The sequence below is a fragment of the Polyodon spathula genome, chromosome 17 (genome assembly GCF_017654505.1).
Source record: "Polyodon spathula isolate WHYD16114869_AA chromosome 17, ASM1765450v1, whole genome shotgun sequence".
Classification (NCBI taxonomy): domain Eukaryota; kingdom Metazoa; phylum Chordata; class Actinopteri; order Acipenseriformes; family Polyodontidae; genus Polyodon; species Polyodon spathula.
In genome coordinates, this window is record NC_054550.1 from 33,909,681 (window position 1) to 33,930,927 (window position 21,247).

At 39.7% G+C, this 21,247-nt stretch overlaps 1 protein-coding gene across 1 annotated transcript; it reads right to left on the reverse strand.

Moving 5' to 3' along the window:
- Positions 1 to 725: 725 nt before the first annotated feature.
- LOC121330252 (sphingosine-1-phosphate phosphatase 1-like) lies at positions 726 to 18,169 on the reverse strand. The gene is made up of 3 exons (XM_041276619.1): positions 17,042 to 18,169; positions 8,731 to 8,820; positions 726 to 4,479 (listed from the first exon to the last, which is right to left on the reverse strand). The coding sequence occupies exons 1-3, from the start codon at positions 17,897 to 17,899 to the stop codon at positions 3,928 to 3,930; spliced, it is 1,500 nt and encodes a 499-aa protein (XP_041132553.1). The 5' UTR covers positions 17,900 to 18,169; the 3' UTR covers positions 726 to 3,927.
- Between the last annotated feature and the right edge of the window lie 3,078 nt (positions 18,170 to 21,247).

Below are 21,247 nucleotides of genomic sequence, written 5' to 3' on the forward strand. Positions count from 1 at the left end.
GTACAGTTGGGCCTCTCGACTATCAAATGGAAATTGAGACGTTTCCTACATTTTCAGATTTCGTTCAGGATTGTGGCGACACTGCGGATTACAATGATCTGAAAGCTCCCATTGCTGAACAAGTGACGGGACCGAAGAACAGTTCCGAGACTACTTCCAAGAAGATTGCAGCTCACTTGCCTGGGCTCGTGATCCGTTTGTCCATTGTTAGTTCAACAGTCTTTCAGGGGAGGTAGAAGAACATCTAACTGAGCTGAAATGCAACAACAGATTGAAACAACGTTTTGCAACCTGTTCTCTCCCAAATTTCTGTCTAAACAAATCTTGCTCAGGTGGGGTGTGAGTCAAAAAAGGTTGGGGAACCTAAAATTAGACCAATTCATGGTTGGGACAAGACTCTGGACTGGTCAGTTAAATAATCAAGGACCTTATTAGAACAAGACCCTGGACAGAAATTAATTGAAAGAGCCTGGTCTACCAGGGATGGGCAACTCATGCATGTTCAGACCAGGTCTTGTTCTAAATGGTTTCACTGAACAAACTGACCTTAAAGCAGTTTATTAATACTTTCACTACAACCTGATGTAGAATGGCCCCAGTGTTCCTGGTGAGAACAGGCTTCAAATTATGTATCCGGTTTAAAAAAAAAAAAAAGCATTTCAATCTCAGACTAAAATCAAACATTGAACACTTACAAAACAATATTCAGAGTTGGTCCCCAAAATATGAAGGGCTCTCTGTGCAAATTTTATTAAGCAGGCTAAAAGTTAATAACGATTCAAGATGAAGAACAGATATAACTTTGGAAACAATTGTGGAAGAGAGGACCGGTTAATGACATAGGATTTTAATATGATCAGAGACATTTGGTTTGAAAGTAAAAATAATAAATGTTATTCATAAGACCCCACACATTTTTACATTTTGTTATTCAACACATTCTACAGGTAATCACATTGGTGTAATGGAGCCCACTTTCTCACAAGCATTGGCAAATATACACCAGGTTGCAATGCTTCTACACAAACAAGAACCATCTCACAGTAAAGGCACTATGATTTATATAAGAACAGAGCTGACCTAACCTTCTTAAAACTATGGACTTGATTCCCTCTATTTGGTCAACATTATTTCAAACAGCAGTGCTTATTATTTGATCCATTTGGACCCAATTTCTGTATTTAAGAAGCCAGTCAATGCACGTATTAACTGGGAATGTTATGTACAACAACGAGGCAAAAACTAGAAAACCAACAAAGAATCTTCCAAAAACTAAAAAATCATAATACCAAAGTTTCACAGCACCTTCAACCTAATGAGAGTTTGAGTCACAGAAACATTAACATTTCTACCAAATAATGTAGACCAAAAATTAAGACTTATCTCCACAACGCAAAGGAACTGAAGAACGCTGCCATGGCTATAAATGTAATTTTAAGCCCAGCCATGATTGAGATAATGAGTTTAATTTCATACCCGTACCTGCACCCACTTGGCATTCTGGGTCAGTATCTTACTACTGTTGCTATCACAAATGCGCTATGGGATCGGGTGCAAGTCTGTGGTCTCAATGGGAACTCATATGCTCGGATATTGCTATACTTCATGTTGTTGAAAAAAGCGTAATTACTTTTATGAATATTGTTGCATGCTTGCTCTGGCAGTAGGGACATATAGTACCACAACATTGTACTGTTAGACAGCTTTATATCTTTCTGGTGATACGTTTAGCATCTGAAGTTGGATCTTTATTATTAATAAAGTGCTAATTTTTCCAAATATTAGGAACAGAAAGCCATCCAGTATTTGAAATACCAGGACAGATTTTTGCAGGATTCTCCACAGCTGGTGATGTTTGAGTGCACGAGTGCTCAATCTTCAGGTCACCTCTTATATCACATGCTACTGAACTGCCACAAAGTGTGGCTGATCCAAGTCACAGATTACACGTTCATTCTGACAGTACTAGTTACAACTTCGGCACAATTAAGTTGGTATATCTTACTAACATTTTGATTACTGGAAGAAACGTATACAAGTAAAAACTGGAGATATACAAACAGTTAAAAACGTATTGTTTCTCCACTTGTTCGGTAAAACAGTTTTTCTCAGTTAGGCTATAGGATCAGCACACAGCTGCCTGGGGAAAGGGCAGAGCACATGTACGTAAGAGCTTTACAGTGGAGAAAATGTGGAATATAAGTACATTAAGTCATGGAATTAGTGGTTAACATTTGTCATTCTGATCTCAGAAATACATTCTTAGTACAAATAACAGTGCCTTTGTATTTCGCACATATTAAAACAATTTCATTTTTATTCTAATCAGAACATAGCTATGTACCGTATCAAAGCAGCGAAGCTGATGGTCATTTGGGAAAGAGACCAGGACTACTTTATTAACAACAAGCCCTTCATCTCTATCTGTTACCAGATGGGGGGGGGGGGGGGGGCTGTATTGTACTATCCAGTCAAATATATTATTTAATAGGACTAGGCTGAGAGTTCAAGCTCCCAAAAGGTCAATTTGGACACAAAGTGAAAACGTGCAAGTGTACAGGAAAGGGCCCTGGGCTAGCCTTTCTTTAGATGGAATAGCTAGATTATACACCTCTGTTCTGGATTCCGACATGACAGCGCTGTTTTTCTAACCCAGAGAGGTTCTACACATCTCAGTATACAGCGTGCTAATCACAGGATGCCACTGTCTGTAGCCTGGACCATGCTCTGTACAGACAGGAAACTGTCAAATGCCCGGCCAGGATACCAATGTTATGATTAGTGATGCATAAGCAGGAAAGCTGGAGGTGCATCTTTCAGTGTTAGGGACCTGCCTTCCTTCTAGACACACTGAACAGCTTTGCTTATTACTAAAGGAAGTCCACAACGAAACAAAATGCTTTGACAAGTTTCTGTATTTGCAATTCTCCCTCCCTCACGTACTTTGTGAAAATCTGTTACTTGATGCTTTTTTTGTTGTTGTTGTTTTTCAAATGCATTTTCATCTCTTTTCCAGAAAGAGTTGAGATTTTTCAAATAAGCTGAATGTATTTTCCTTTTCAAAGAGTGTCCACTGTGCCTATTGGACAGGAACATGATTTGAGAAAATGGGTGAAATTACAATAAAAATGAGAGGCTGCTGAAAATGCAAAGATTGTCTTTATTAAACAGTTATCTTTCAGCCAATTATAATTCATATAGATCAGTTAAATACTGAATACGTTTATCTGAAATTAAAATGAGTCTGTTTGGACCTCATAAATAATGAAATGCTGTATTCAGTGGGTTTGATTGTTAAAACAGTACAACAGATGTTTGATTCACAGGGTAGATTACCAGTCTCTCTCTCAAGTTTTCCATACCTAGTTCTTGGATAAGAATATCTAATAATTCTTTATTAGATACTACCTCCACAGGTCACATTTCGTTTCAGTGGTTTCCTTTTCCCCTTGATAACATGTTAAACATTTTGCAAAAAGGAATTTTTTTCATAAGATTTTGTAGCAGTAACATTTGGGCATGTGTGTTAACCAGTATATGGTTACATGTTTCGTACCATCTTCTTTCTTTGAGAACCAAAATCCTTATAACATATGACTTACAATCCTGGGAAAATGCTGTTAGGTTGCTTGCGTTGCAAACTAAAGGCACAAATGAGTCAGCTGACAGCATCTGAAGGTGTGGAGTTATTTCTGATGACTGGTTTCAACACGCAGGTTTCCAGTGGCAAAAGTAAGTTCCACCAAAGAAACGTTCTTTAAGGCGAAAAACTTACAAAACAAAAATAAAAGCAAAACAAAAAGCAATCTGAACATTAATCAAGCAGGTCTTAGAGCTAGTGGTTTCAGTTATTCTGGGACCCTGTTCTTGGGTGTGGTAGAGGGGGCAAGCAGGTTAGAGGATGGGGAGAAGTGGCTTTGATCGGTATCAAGACAAACGTAGGTAGCTGAAGATGCAAGGAACCAGAAAGAGGGCGCTGAAGCCCACCGTGCCATAGGTGATGTAGCGGTACGGCAGCTCCACCTCCATGCGCTGGCGGGCCTTCTGGATATCCTGGCAGGGGATGCGGAAGATCTTGCATGCCAGGGGGATGGTCAGTGCCTTCATGACAGCCCTGATGACGAACAAGATGAGGATGCCCAGCACGAAACGCAGGACTGACTTCCCCACCAGGCCAGCGGTGAGGGTCGGGGGGGAGAACGGCAGCAGCTCCAGGGGAGGGTCTGGCATCAGCCCCAGTGCATAGTTGAGGTGGGAGGCGCAGGCGACACCAGCTCCTGTGCCCAGGATCTCTGCAGTGTCCCCACGTGATGTGCTCCACGTGTCCAAGGTGAAGGAAAAGAGCCCCATGGCCAGGTGCAGGCTGATGATAATGAGGGGAGCGTAAGTACAGGTCAGGTTGAAGTTGTCTATGATTTCCAGCGCTGGTTGGAAGACTACTAATATGAGGATGCTGTACAGGAATCCAGCGATGACATCCTGTGGTAGAAAAAAAGGATCAAAGTCAGAATCCATTCACTTCTTGCAGTGCGGTCAGTAATAACACTAAATACACGCTATGATTTTAAACTAGTAAAAAACAACCTACAGTGGATGTATGTAGGGGCCCTTAAATATTTTTTTTTTCTTTTTACAAAAATAGTAGTGTAAAAGCTAGGCAAAACTGACACTATCTTGTATAGAAAAGTTTGAACAAAACCTTAAGCAGAGTCTTGGTTGAGAAACATCTTGCATGCTATCATCAATCAATGAAACAATAACTTTGGAAAGATCTAAGCAAGATGGAATAGACAAGCAGTAACAATCGCACAATAGGTATAGAAGATACGGTTATAAAAATAACCCTTAGCTACTGCAAGCCTTAGTCCACACAAATAAACTACCGATAATTTGCATCCCCTCCCTGTGCCAAAAAACAGCCCTCTTTATTCTCAATGTTTAAATTCCCCAAGACATTCCATTTCAGTGGCATGTGGGAACACATGCAGCGATTCGGTTTAATTGTCAAGTAATTTACATATTTCTAAATGTGTTTTTATTTTTAAATTGTGTACCCAGTTTTACAAAAATTCAAAATCTGACAGTTACGGGTTAAAAATGCTGCCCCAGTACTCTGAAAGTGACTAGGCTGTTTAATAATGCAATCTGCCTGCCCTTGCTGGGATCTGTGGGTGACTGATCTCAGATTATATCCTTCCATGTATCGGAAGCTTTTCTCTTTCCCTGATGCTGACTGGGCGACATCGGTGACTCCTGCTTCGAAAAAGCTTTACACAGGGATCAAAAGGAGCTGCTTACCTAATTTTATACCCTGCTGCTTTCTACTTTAACATTTTCTATAAAAACATATTATAGCAGACCCCCATGTTACATAGCTAAGTACATACCAATTTGTAACAACCCTTAATGGTCTCTACAAAAACAAAACCAACAACATATTTGGTTTCAAAGAACACACAAAAGGACACACCTTTTGGAAAACATCTAAAAATCTGATAATCTCTTTCAACAGGCATGAGGAAAGTGCTTCTCAAGGTGGATCTCACATTTCAACAAAACCCATTAAAGTAAACCATGCCTCCATGTCCCAAGCTTCATTGCATTTAAATGGTTCAGTAAAGCAGCACTGCAGTGCAGGATTTTGTGTCCTTTCAATACCCCCTCCATTAGCGTGCCGCTTGTTCATTTCATTCTCTAAGTCAGCTCCATGCTACAGGAAGAAGTGTAGATTGTACGAGGCTGCAGAGAACTGAGAGAAAGGTCTTGCTGTAATGCACTGTAGTCTGTGAAAACAGCTCTCACATCCGACTGATCAATAAAGCAGCTTGGTGTTAAAAGCCTATCTACCCTGCGCAGATCATTACAAAGCATTGAGCAGTAAAGAGATTTGTACTTTTCATCTGGTGCAATTGAGAATTTACACAGGGATGGTTCCCATGCAAATAACAATGTATCCCCCAAATGTGCTTTTACAACATCTGCTTCGAGTAGGTTTCGTAACTCGAGTCTCCTACTTCATGCAAGTAAGCCAGATAAATGTCTTGTGAAAGGGGACTGCTACATCTCTACACACTCGCTGGAACGCACCACAGATCTTTTTTCTTACTGTAGAAGGCAACTAAAGTAGTGCCCATTAACAGTATAGCAAGAAATCCAAAGTTGTGTTGACCCAGATGTCATTCAGATAGTTATTAATCTCCCCAATGTAATATGCAGGCAATGCATACTGAACAGCACGTATGCTGTGACGTCAGGAGCATCGTTTCATCTCCTCACATATTTACAAAGGTTAGCCAGTCCTTTCACATTCTCAATGATGTTGTCCTCCTTGCTCTGGATTGAGGAAGCAAAGGTCTTAAGATTGGATTCCAGCCAAAATACAGTATCTGAGCTCAGCCAAGTTTCAAGCACAATCCTAGAGGAAAGAACTGTAGACAAGCAATAAATTATTATTTACTACGCATAGCTGTGGGCCTTTTAAAAGGACAAACGGAAATGGGATACGCGTCCAACATTCAATGCTCTCAGTAGTACCACACTGTACTTTTCTGTTCAGTATGAAATTCAACAGGAGAACCTCTACATGGTTTCTGTGCACACATACACATAAAACTGTGGTTTAAAGCCACTGGGCTATCACAGTGGCCTCACAGACCACAAGGGCAAACAAAACCTTTGACCGGGACAGCCTTCAACCAAGGCTCAATGACTTTCAACGCACTTTTGACTCCTGTACTTTGGACACACTTTATTATGTTCCTGCTGCTGAGTTGGCAAACTGAATAATTTAACCACAGCAGACAATTTAGGACACTTAAATCAGGTGTGGGGACATGCAGGAACCCATTGTCTCTGGAGTGAAACTTCAGAGAGAGTGAGCAGAGCTGTGGGTGTGGGTGTTTTAGGAATCACATGGTCTAGAGGGAGTCTGGGCATGTACTGTATATTCAAAGTCTGAAAAATATAACTCATAAGTGCAGGCTAGTAAACAAAAAAAAAAAAAGAAAAACCCTTATCTTTCTGTTCTCAGTTTACAAGCCTGTAACCCATTTATCATTAAATTTACTCACACCAACATGAGGGAACTTAGTGTTCTGGCAGAAAAACGATAAAAAGATCAGCAGTCTGAAGAAAAAATAAAACACACTGATGGATGATACTATACTGAATTCCCACTTGGAATATCTCAGGTTATAGAAAATTAGGTCAATAAAAAAAAAAAAACTGCCTATTAAAATTCATGCTAAACCTAAGGATTGTCTAGCTGTTTTTCACAGCTATTTCTTTTGATCTAACATCAATTAGCACTTTTTTCCCTGAAAGTTATCAATGCTGCAGTTGATGCACCTAGAGGCTCTCACTGTAGCCCAATCTGACACAGCTCTGCAGCTTGCCTTATGAGATGTAGCAGCTCAACAGCTACAAAGGGATTTCAGATTCTTCATATTGCCTGTGGTGTTCGTGATATGTGTCTCTTTCTTCAAACTGGGGCTTGGCATCAGAAATCTAGAGACAGTATAAAGGTGCTGTAAACTGACACAATGAACTGGTGTAGCACATAGAAGACAGCACCTTATCATGGTTTCAAATGGGCTTATCTTGGAAAACATGGTCTCAGATTACCTGCTATATTTGCAAGCTGTGCATTAGATGCAAAACATTGAGGCCCAAAATTGATACTCTTAGCAACAATCTATAGCTCAAAGCATCTAGACCTTCAAGCATCATAAACATGACAAGCAAACAAACCTTTTGGCTGATGTCATTAAACACAGGGAGACAAAAGCACAATATTACACACATACCTGGTCAGATATTAGTGAACATCTTACTGATGCGCTACAGTATACAGGCCATTTAAGAGTACTTCTGTTTTTAACTATAGGAACCACCAGTCTTCTTGAGCAGTAACTAGTAAATCATCACAGAGGTGGTCACTGTATTTTACATTTCACTATAAAATTAGTCACTCTGGCAGCAGGGTAAATCCACACAGCAGAATGTTAAATTTAGTAGAAAAAGCCATCTCTCAACTGCCAATATATTTTCTCTATGCTCAACACATAATCATAGTACTGTTTTTTCTTTAAAATGTTACATTAAGAATTGCAACATACTCTCTGAAAGTTGAAATCTTGAACTATTTTGCTCTTCACTAGATTTTTACTAACATGTTGTCTTTAAGATGTTGTCTAGAAGAAATACATAAAGTGGTGACTCATATTACCAGCAAATTTGTTTCTATTTCCTGCCAAGCTCTTTAGAGACACATTTCAAGAGAAGACATATTCCTGTAAGAATAATACAGTTTCAACACCAGCACACTTTTTTCAGTTTTTTTTTTTTTTTTTAAATCTTTTCTGTAGGGTGTGCAATAACTTAATCATGTAAAGCTTGTGTATTAACGGAACACCTTTGCAGTTCAAAAAGGAGAAACTGGAGAGGGCAATCTTGGCTCAATTTTCACTCAATCAATTTCAGTGAAATAATGCATTCCATGTGTGCTTCAAAAACAGACTACATATTCAAAATAAAATCGACAATTGTTCTCCTTGCTACAATTTCATTTCAATATGGTTCCCAGCCATTTCCAGTGGTGGAGGTTATGAAATCCTCTGCAGGCTAATCACCACAATATGCTGCATGCTATGTTCATTTATAACTAAAACGCAATTCTTATGTGAATGTTTTCTGTATCTTAATATAGTTTCATAAACCTCTGTCCCTTACCAGAATGGAGTGCATTCCCATGTAGATGCGGCTTGTACAAACCAGAGAACACCAGCACAAAGCAAGAAGCAGTCCAAACATGAAGGGGTACTGGAGAGAGAAGAGAGGGGAAAAAATCAAGACAGTCAGTCAGTAGCTATTTAGTGAAGTGAAATTTGGATCTCAAATTGCATTAGCTCTGTTGCAGAATTGGTTTCACACATACAGCAGGTTATTTCAGATGTCTAAAATTGTGCAAATAACCTTCTTAAATTGCATTCTAAATTGAGATGCAAGTGATCTTGCTGTTATGACAATGGGGATTTGATGTCTGATAGACAAAACATTTCAGCTGCCATAACTGCTTACATAACCTGGCTGAAATCTACATGGGTGACTACCGTACAAACGGGGATTTCTTCCTACTTGCATGACTGTGTCAGAATAGTACCATGTACTAGGAAGAATAGTAATAATGCCCTCATGCAAAGAGTAACCAGTAACCTAATGAACATACTTCTCATCCTTATCTTAAACAAACACTAATAAGCCTTTGTGTAAATGATTGCACAGCTAATAAAGACATTTTACCCTCTCCTTCACTCAAGTCAGGGTGGTTCACATGCATAGCAAGCTACACTACTGTATAAATGTGCTAAAATGAACTTAGTTTGGTAGTTCTTAATTAGACACGTTAGATCCTAGCTTGCCAGACATGCAATACAGCACATATTGTACTCACTTTTTTTAAAATTTATTCTTATATTGTGTGACCCTACGGTATTAGAAAACACACTTTAAACTGTGCTTCCTTAGTCAATTCCCCTGCTTTGTGCAATCAATGCCTCAATAAAATTGGAAGACTGCTCTTCCAAGCATCTTCCAATAACAGTGTGCTTCCCCTTATAGGGTTACTTGGTGCTGCAGTAAGCAATTCCTTATCTTCGAGCGAGTCAGTTCATCAACAATATTCTGTGCAAAATGCTGTGTAGGATTATGACCAGGTAATGCATTACATATGCAATAACCCAGGTCCTTTGCCAGAAAAGGTAGCTGGGTGACTGGTCATACAGCTGTCTAGATCGAGAAGTGACAGGTGCCCTCAGTCGTGTCACAGTGAGCTCATAAAAACTCAGCAGCACAACATATCCTGAAGCTCTGCAAGGTAAGAAGGGGTCACAGTATGGTTTTACACTGCATATGTTTTAACATAGCTGATGTATTTTCTTTCCTGTACAGCACAGCATGGATACCTGATTTATGTCTATTACAAATGCAGACCTGCAATCTCATGACTGACTTCAATACATTTTGGCTTTTCATTCTGCGTGCTACCTCTCATTGTCCCAGGCTGTGCAAAAGACTGGTTCCATAAAGGATGCAACTAATTAACAAGAGAATACTGCAGATAAGAGCTGCCAATGCAGCCACTATGGGGAGAAAACATATATTTAATCTAAATTATCACCTCATTAAATCCTAGAGCAAGAGATCATGCTGAAAGAAAAAGCACTGATGTGATTCCAATGATCTTTTATTAATTTTCTCTATAACAAAGAACAATGAAGACTTTCAGGCTCCAACAATACTTGTTCACACCGTACCCCGAGACCATCATTCTGAGGTGGTGACAGGATAGTTACGGTAATGCATGTCCAATGTCTATGCCCTTGCCATCGACAGAATGAAAACAGATTGACAAATGTGTCAATTGTGACACTTCGTGTCCATTCTACCAGCACTGCGTATTTGGTTGAATTTCAACTGGTGCCTCCAACAGCCACCAAGCTGACCAGAGTTTGATTGCTACATCTTAGCTGGAATTTAAAAAGCAGATTGAAAGTTAAAGGCTTATAACCAGATTCTCCACACAGACAGCAACCCAGCCCTTTCCAGTTATTTCTGAGGCTACCACTGTGTTTAATGTCTGTTTTCAAATTGCTTGGTGCTGCAGGGGCTCACCGACTTTTCACTTTCTATTTCAACGAGACAGCTTTTGTCCTGCTGAATTATAGTACAGCTGAAAAAATGTTTTGTCTATGCCTCTTGACTTAAAAGAAATAAAAGTTGCATTAAATTGTACTAATGTTTGTACAGTACCTAATAAGATACAGAGATTGGGCTTGAAGGGCTGTCTTGTGCAGGCATAAGGGCAGAGGGGTAACCAATAAGATTATGTGACCTAGAATGAAGCCAGGACACAAGGATAAAGTGGATTATCTTAAATACTTAGTCTGTATCTGACAATGCAATACCCTGCCTCCTAACACCATTCTGTGATACCGGGTGATAAAAACACCCAGGGTTTATTTGAAGCTCTTCCGTGCTTGATTGGTATGGCATCAGGCAATGGTTGTATAGTAAATCAATTTTTTACCATGGAAGCAGCCAAGGTCTGCCTCTTGCTATGCCCAGCTCTGAGCCAAAAAAAACAAAACAAAACAAAGTGTCTGTTGCAGTCTGTGCAACCAGCAATTCTCTTTTTTTTTTTAAAAACGATGGCTAGGGGCAAGTGTTGCTAAGTTGTGAATCATAAAACCAACACAAGTTAGAGGTTGACGTTCATTTATGGCAGTCATAAATCATAAAACACACTATGGGTCCTAATTAAATTTCTATTGAAGGAGTAACAAGCTACTGTGAACTGCAGTGATTTTTATTAACTGGCAAATAACAGCAATTCACATCTTACTGTGGGTCATTAATCATAGAAAGCAAGGTCAAACACCATCCATAAGAGAGAATATGGGCAACAAAGACCATGTGCAGAATATTCCAGCTAGCTCTTAGCATGTTTGATTTACACATGTTATTTTTTATGTGGTTTCATTTCTCTTTTTCAGAACCGATGGAACTGCTCAGTCTGTTAATATTGAGCAATTTTGGTTTGTCATCTGGAAGTCAGCAAGTTCTGTGCCTGGACAGGAAAATAAGCAGCTAAAAAACTGCAAGCATGAAAGAGGAGAAGCAACTGTACAAAGCAGCGTTTTCAAAAGAACACTATAATAAAAAATGCAAATTAACACAAACTAGAAATAGAATTTTGGGGAACAAAAGCAAGGCTTCCTCTTGTACAAAATGCAAGTGGAATTGGCATATCAGATGAAATGGTTTGTAAGATTAAATTAAAAAATGCGACAAAAAATACAGCTCATGATCCAAACATGGTAGCCAACAGTCACAGCTCAGAGTTATGGGTAGTTCATTTACGGGATATTAGCAGTTTTGCGCAGCGAGTGATGGGTTTACAAAAACATATGGTAAGCTCCTCTCACTGGGATGTTTAATAATAGTAGCTGATCTGAGACAGACCTCATCCCGTCCTTCCCTTCTCTGGGACTTCATACTCCTTATCAATAACGATAACCTTAACTCAAGTTTAACACAAGAGGACTGAACAGGAAACCTATCCTACATCCGGTTTCTTCAGTTCAGGAAGGTTATTGCGTGACACAGGCCATAACAGATACCGGGAGATTTGTCTTTGTAACAAAACAAGTAGAGAGAAGTGATTGAGGGCTAGATTGTTCTCTTGCTGGCTTCCCATTGTGAGCAACTCAATGTGTGCCAAGAGGATGAGACTGCTCAGGGCAATGTCAGCACAGTGGGTACAATTAGCAGATCCCACAGAGGGGCGTCTGCTGCGTCAGAACTAGGAAATAATACAGCACTGCTGTGTTGTCTGACAGAGGACTGTACAGGGAAGGAAGATGTGACCTAGAGGTGTGCCGACACTCGTATTTTATAATCATTACCTTTAAACAATTTGAAGTTGTCAGGTATTAATTAAATGGGATCAAATGTGTTAATTACTTAACACAAAACAATGCAGCCCCTTGCTTTCCCATATAGAAGCTGTTGTGATCAAACTAAAACTCACTTACACTGAGTGTACAAAACATTAGGAACACCTGCTCTTTCCATGAAATACTGACGAGGTGAATCCAGGTAAGAGTCCACTTCAACCAGTGTAAATGAAGGGGAGACAGGTTAAAGAAGGATTTTTAAGCCTTGACACAAGTGAGACATGGATTGTGTATGTTTGCCATTCCGAGGGTAAATGGGCAAGACAAAAGATTTAAGTGCCTTTGAACGTGGGTATGGTAGTAGGTGCCAGGTGCGCCGGTTTGAGTGTGTCAAGAACTGCATTGCTACTGGGTTTTTCACGCTCAACAGTTTCCCATGTGTATGAAAGATGGTCCACCACATAAAGGACATCCAGCCAACGGCAGGCCAGTGGTCGAAAACGGCTCACTGATGAAAGAGGCCAAAGGAGGCTGACACGAATTGTGCAGAGCAACAGACGGGCTACAGTTCGTCAACTGACAGCCCAATACAACATTGGTGCCGAAAGACCCATAAAAGAATGCACAACTCGTTGCACCTTGACATGAATGGGGTATGGCAGCCGACGACCTAACAGAGTTCCAACTCTTTCAGCAAAACACAAGAAACTGCAGTTGCAGTGGGCTAAGGAATGAAAACACTGGAGGATTGGAAAAACATTGCCTGGTCTGATGAATCCCGGTTCCTCCTGTTTCCCGCTGATGGGAGTACTAGGGTATGGAGAAAACCACATGAGTACATGCATCCATCATGCCACGTGTCAACATTGCAGGCTGGTGGTGGTGATGTGATGGTGTGGGGTGTGTTTTCATGGCACACACTGGACCCCTTGATAAAAATGGAGCAACGTTTGAATGCCACAGGATATCTGAACATCACTGTCAATCAGGTGCATCCCTTCATGGCAGCAGTGTATTCATGTGCTAATGGATTTTTTCAGCAGGACAATGCCCCATGCCACAAGGCTAGGATTGTTCAGGAATGGTTCCACGAACATGACAGTGAATTCAGCTTACTGCAGTGGCCTGCCCAGTCACCAGATCTCAATCCAATTGAGCATCTGTGGGATGAGATCGAACGAGCTATTCGGAGTAGAGATCCACTACCAGCCAACTTGACACAACTGTGGGAAGCATTGGTGTCAACATGGGCCAGCATCTCTGTGGAACGCTTGACACCTTGTAGAGTCCATGCCCTGACGAATTGAGACTGTTCTAAGGGCAAAAATGGGTGCAACTCGATATTAGGAAGGTGTTCCTAATGTTTTGTACACTCAGTGTATATTGCTACACAACAGAAGCAAAGAAAAAAAAAACTTGATTTGTGTACAACATGTCAAAAAGTATATTTTATGTTTGTGTGCATTTCTGTCATGTTGTATTGATTGATAAAGGCAGATGGTATTTAAACTGCATGCATGCAAGCAAGCTTTACACATAAAGTAAACACAACCTTGCCCATATACAGCTACATTTGTTTTGTGGTAATTACGAAACGTGTTCCAGAAATGTGGGATAGTAAACACGATTTATAGATCACAGCGACAATCAATTTTAACTGGACAAGAAGCAATGTAATTTACAATGCAACTATAGCTTCCTAGAAACTCTTCCAGTGCTGAATAGAAGAGACAAACTGTGCTGTCAATAACAAGGAGTTGCCTCAGAATTACCATTGGGTGATTAAGTCTGCATGGGTAAAAATAGCTTTTAAATCACAGAGGTACTTAACACCTCTGTGACAGCGTAATCCCTAGTCTACTGTAGCTACTGTAAAACCAGTATAAATCTTTCAAACCACTGTGAGCACCAAAGCTAATACAAAAATAAAATTCACAGTTGCATGCTTACGCAGTACAGTATATTTCTGCAAAACATTTTCACACTGCATCAATAAGAATGCTTAGTGTGACAGCATTAGAGGAGCATTCTAAACATCAAATACCAAGTCAAGTATGACATCCTTGATGGGAAACGTTGACTACATCGGGCTGTGCTTTTTTATGTTCTACATTTTCTTTTTCACTACTGCTTTTTATTATGGTAAATTACCCTGCTTATTTAGGCACTCTACGATTTGACTGAGGAGAGAAAACTTGGGTTTATTGGATTTCACAAAAAGAAAAAAAAAAATAACCTTTTCACTTCCTTTTTAGCTTAATTATTGAGCTTATTGCTTCATTTACATTGCTTTATGTTAAGTTTTCAGGGCATTTTGTTAATGCACGTCTATTTTAGTTTTTTGTTGTTCTACATTTTTTTAATGCAACTGTTCATTTTAACAGTCCTGTCACACGTTTGGTCACCATCATAACTGTTGCATGAAACCGGAGTGTAATAATCAAGCACCTCTGCACTTAAGCATTTGTATGTTAGCTGACGAGTGTTCAGCTGATCTCCCATCACAGCGTTCTTCTTAAAGGTGTACAGCCTCTACACATGAACCCCCAATATCAAGTGTTCGTGCCCACCTGGGTATACATGTTGTCGGTCGTGTTGTTTTCCTTATTGTTTTTGTGTGTGTGTGTGTGTGTGTGTGTGTGTGTGTGTGTGTGTGTGTGTATGTATAGCTATTACGTACTATATATCAATTACAGTACAATAATCCGATAAAAAATGGACAATAATACCCAAAAATAATCTTAATTTTTTTTAATAAAGTAGCAGGTGCAAATATAGTATTAGGTGGTGGAATGCGCCGATCGACGACCCTGCATTCATTGTCACTTTTTGCTTTGAAAATAATTGGTTACTTTAACAATCATTTTTAATGTTTTTGCCTCTCGAAGTGCTTAACACAGAAAACCTGACCCTTCAACTCTCTGACTGGTTAAATGTTGCGTCAAGACACAAGATTTTTTTTACCCCCAGCAACGTGCAAGTGATCTAGTCTTTTAGAAGCGCAATCAAGCCTTATTGTTAAAGGTACAGTAGCATCTGCAAGGCAAGCAGATCAGGTTTTTTCAGCCGGGCGGTAACAGCCACTTTGCCGGACGGCCCGCCCGGCTGAAAAATGGCCAGGGGAGAACCCTGATATATAAACATCTTTTTCTTTTGTCCCCACAAAGGTGCAGAGAAAAGAAAAGGCAAACATGAAATACTGCATAATGAATTGCCTAGACAATCTCCAGAAAAAGAAGTGCTTAAATGCTAGTTCCTTTTTCAACAATGGCAAAGCTCTCTATTTTACACGAATATGTGCCATTGCACCTTTATGAGGCACAGAAGGACTGGGAGCAAATGAAGTTTTTCCAAACTGGTGTCTGGTTCATTTCAAGTTCCTTGAGGGGATAAAAAAAACTAACAAAAAAAGGCATTCTATTAATCATTCAACACTGTACTTGCACAGCCTTACAGGCAACCTAAATCCTTCCAAACGTAACTATAGAAACATCTTCTACTGCAGCGAAAACCACCAAATGATGTGTCTGAATCAGGCTTTCCTCTTAGACTCCAGGTTAAAGATTAAAAAGAAAAAATTCTGATAACCACTGAAGACTATAAACAACAATGAAATGCAACACGAACAGACAATAGTCATGCTTCAGTGGTTATAAAGGGTAAGGACTGCCACACAACAGCTTTGAAACTGTAACCGATTCAATGAAACAAACCTTTGACAACTGCTGACAAAACAGCCAAGGTGGTGGTGGTGCTGCTGCTGCTGTGTGGGCCTATAGTAACAAGAAAAGTAAATTGTAGCCTACTACTGTACACAAGGAAACCTGCTCGTATTACAGGAACCACCTCTTTAGGGACTGTTTTAAAGCTGCGGACAAGTTCTCTTCATATCAAATGTCACTTTCAGATGGTCCTTCTGTACTGGTGGTCTTTAATGCAGGTTTGACAGAATTCTTCTGATGCACAGAGACACACAGTAGTCATACCATGTCCGCACATACCTAAATCATCTTCATCTTATTTTCCGACACAGAGTAGCCCACAGATCATTACTCTCAGGGTTCAACACCCTCAAGTGGCAGCAGCAACTTCTATTACGTGCTTCCTAAATGCTGACAATCCCTATCAAAGTGGAACATATGCTACACTAGTATGGTTTACAGTGCCTGATTTTTCTGTTACCTGTTATATTATGGATCATGGGCTGTGCTCACAGCTTGACAATGATTATGATCCATACTTCCTGGAAACTCTGGGTTAGGGTTAGGGAAAGTGGGGTTCCTAACTGCTCCCTGCAGCAATAATTGGACCAGAAAGGTCTTGCTTATCAGTTGCACTGATATTTAGTATTATTATTATTACTATTATTATTTGGTGGGAGTAACCCCAGAAAAGACTTGCAGCCTTTGCATGAGGTGTGCAAGCCTAGTGCACTACAACTACAGCAAAAGCAATCTTATCATTGCAGCCTTTGCATGACGTGTGCAAGCCTAGTGCACTATAACTACAGCAAAAGCAATCTTATCATATCCTTTACCAATGCATATATGAAATTAGCAATTAAATGTGTTTTTTTTTTTTTTTACCTCCCATCTTCCATAGGTTAGCAGGAAGAGCGAGAATGGGATAGCAGTGCCGGACATGGCATGAGTGGATGGCATGCTGTACTCCGAGTTATAGAACATCTCCACTTTGACAACCGGGGGCGAGGCGGGCCTCGACCACCTGATGACGTCTTTGGTACACTGTCCCAGGTACATGACCCAGACCCAAATGACAATCAGCCTCCTGCTCACGTAAGCGTCGATGTTCCAGATGAAGAAAGGGAAAAAGGTGATGTAAAAGAGCTCGTTGCCAAGTTCGGTCCCGAAGGTGAACATGTAGTACAGAGCCCTATTTCCAATGACGAATTCCTGTCCGGCCTCTCCGGTTAACGAATTCTTGCGGAGGGGTTTTTTTTTCTCCTCGGCTCGTATATCACAGCTTGTAATGTTATCATCAAAGCTACAAGAGCTAGCAGTCGTACTTGTTCCCAAATCGGAGTAGGATATATTGTAATTCTCGAAACCGTCAGAGCTCTGCATAGGACTGCCACAGCCGCTTTCATCCTGCTTGTTAAAATCACCGGCTCCAGCCACAGTTGTCCCGGCGACGAGGCAGTTTTTACAGCCTCCTTGTTTTACATTATTCCCTGACGTGGCGGGTTTTCTTTGCCTGGGGCAATTGGATTGATCTTTCCTCTCTTCTCCCCCCTTCTCGTTTTTATTAATAGAGTGATTGTTGCAATTTCCACTGTGGACGCCCAGCCCAGGCTCCTTTTCCCTCACATTCTCTCCTTTCCCATTAAACGACGCTTTCACTCCGCAGAGCTCTTGAAACTTGGCCACTTTGTAAGGGTCTTGCAAATATTCGCATAACTGAAGGATTCCCGATTTTATTTCCATCGTTAAATGTAATATTTACACAAATAACCACCAATGAAGTCTCTCTCTAATGGTATAGTGCGAAATGTGAAGCGTTTTCACCTTGCCCCCTACGTTAAGACAAAAAACAGTCCCTGTTCAGGGTTCAAAAGTGCACAAGATAGAATATTTTAAATCCCAGGTTTGTTACCGTTTCTGGTTAATTTTCAACCAGTCTGCTTCACTCCATTCTCTGTATTTCAATCCCAGCTCCTCGTTGTCTATCCGGTCCCTCACTCAGCGTGACTGTGGTGGGCGTGTCACGGAATGATGCGCGTGTAAGGGTGCCAGGACCGAGATTGAGGGTGCGTTCTGCGCAGATTCTGTGCGCAATCTAATTATTGTAGCCAATGGGTTGGCTAAATTGGCGAGATTGTACACAGAACCTGCGCAGAAAGATCTCCGTGAACGCACCCTGAGAAGATGAGTTTGGTTAATTAAATCCAGCCTCGACTTTAATTCGACGTTGTCGTTTAATCTTGGTAGTCACTTTTCTGTTTATACTGACGACGAGCATATTTTTTGTTGTTTGTTTCACACGTTAAGACTATTTTTTTTCCTTTTAAATTTTTTAAGCAGTAGACCTCATTAAAAAAATAAAAAATAAATACAAAAAATAAGCATTCTTAATGCATCTGCATAACACACACACACACATATTTTTTTTAAACACAAAAACAAAACATAGTAGTCAATCTAATATTAATAGAGCGCGACTCTGCTGTTTTAGAAGAATGGTATTGCAAACCAACATGCGAACGACAACACTGACATCTACCGTTGTTACTGTTATGACTCGACTAAGTATAGCAAGTAAGCAGGTGGACACAAATATGAGGCTTTTCAAATTGAAAAGGCATCACAGACACACTCAGCATGAAATCCATTAAACATTTATAAAAACTCAGATATAGTCTTTTTGTCTTTTATGTGTTTCCAGCTTTATGTAAACACGCAAACACTTGCATGTTTTAATATTGGTTATGAGGCTTTCTTTTTATTTTTCACTAAAGCATCACCGCTCTTTTTAACACTATTTTAAAGCTTTGTCTTGTAGGTTTTGTTAAAGCATTTTGAGCTCTTCAAGAGTGGTGGCTGCTACTACAGCTACGCTCCTAATACCCCAGAGCGCCGCAGGAGGAAGATCCCAGCTTTCAGAAAGTTCAATACAAACCATACAGCGGGTTGAAATACTTTTTTGGTTTACAATGTGCATTGAAGCACATGCTTAATAGTTTTACACAGGCGCCACCATGTGTCAGGAAATGGCAATATGTTATTATTATAATTGATCTTCTGTTGTGATGATGCTGTAGTTTATACAGTGTTTTAGTTTTACAAACTATAAAAACTCACTGAGAGGGTGTCAGAGAGTATCAACCGAGGCTGTTCATGATGTAAAATATACCTGAAAATGCCCTTATACCAGTTTACCACAGTTTGCATGCTTTTACCATGCATTACCATGCTTCTAAACAGTACCTTCACTAGATTTTAGACTTGACCCTGCTTTTACCAAAGTGTACTGCAGTGAACTTTGAAAGAGGTTACATCCCCTTATTAGAGAGGTAGCAAAGTACTGGCCACGTGCTGCCTATGGTGAAGATCTAACCCAGGAGTGCCCGAGTCTGCTCCAGGGGATTCATTTCTGATGCTTCTTAAGGACCTGGGTGGACGTTTAATTGGTTCAATTTTACAATTTAGAACAGGGTTCTGATGGACTGCTAACACTTCTCATTTGAATGTCACATGAAATTATGTCCAGTTTTTTGTTTTTGCTGCATATGCCATAAACACAGCATAGCACTTATTTTCTGCTGAGAAGGAGAAATGTCAGTACAATGGAAAAATATACAAAGTGTGAAAGATGGCCGCCAATGTATCTTTTTGCTGTTTATTCCATTAGCTAAAGAGCTAAATGAATGAAACCGACCTTTACAATGTCAGCAGCAGGTTTATTTTAAACACAAGAGAATACAATACTAATATAATCAAGCAATTTTTTTTTTGTTTGCCAAAACGTAAAGACGACATCATCATTTAATGACATTGCAGTAAAATAAATTAACCACAAGAGGACACTTGAAGCATTTAGTTCTAAGCTTCTCAGGTACTGTATTACATGATATTTCTATTGCAATGGGAATTCTTCGAACATAGTTATAATAAATAGTCATTGTCTTATCAATATGGATAGTTGAGAAGAACCACCGCTAAACCAATATCCTACAGTACAAGATCGAAATAAATTGTAGAGTCCCCTAAAAAAAATCGATACTTTCCAAACATAGTTTTGAGGGACAACATATAATGGATCACTAATATTATATAGTAAGGCGAATAAATAGTATTTTGAGAACTTTTAATTTAATTAAAGATTATTTTTGCATATCGCCTGTTTTTATTTATTGAATATTATTTTTATTTTTTTATTTATTTCAGGCTGTACTGTATGACATTTTTGGTTGAAAGTCAGTGAGTTATTCACGTAGCCTACATACTGTAGAAGGTATTTACCATTGTGTTTACTTGAGTCACTTTGAATTCAAATGGATTGCTGCTCGTGCAAAGCGTGAACTATAGCCTGCTATTAAGTATAGCCTACAGTATCATATTACAATGCTGGATCATAAGGTTACGAGCCTCCCAGTTACTCTGGCACATCTTAAAGGAAACGGCATTTTGTTACAGAGCAAGATAGGACTGAGATAATTACTAACTTTTCTATTTACAATTTGTATCTTCTTATAGATCAGATATTACAATTTGCATATTCAGATGTTTCCTGTTCACCTTGAACAGCACACGATACAGCCCGCATTGTAGACCAGTGTGTTCAATAAAGTATGCAGCTTTAGCACACAGGGATCCTATACAACTTTAAACAAGTTTTACCGCTGTAATTTTGCTCTTTGGACTATGCATTGACCATGCTTTGTTGTGGTTGGCCATGATGCAGTCTTCAAGATGTTGCGTTAAAACGCAGTGATCATAGTAAATACTGGATTCTGCTTTAACTTTGAAATGAAATGCTTTAAGTATAAGAGTAGCTACGTCAGAATGCTATAACCACCTAGAAGCATGAAAAACTATTGTAAATGCACTTATTACTCAAAGTATCCAAGTTAGCAAATTAGTAAATTTGCAATTTGTATATGTATGTAAATATTTAGGCTTCGCGCCCACTCTGATAAAACAATATTTTTCACATTTGTCCTGGAGGTGTGGACCTCTCAGTAAGCGATTACTGTGCATCTGAAAAGGCAATGTGGGTGTGGTTACAGCCCAAGTGAGTTGCACAACCTTTTACTGAACTAGCATAGCGATTAG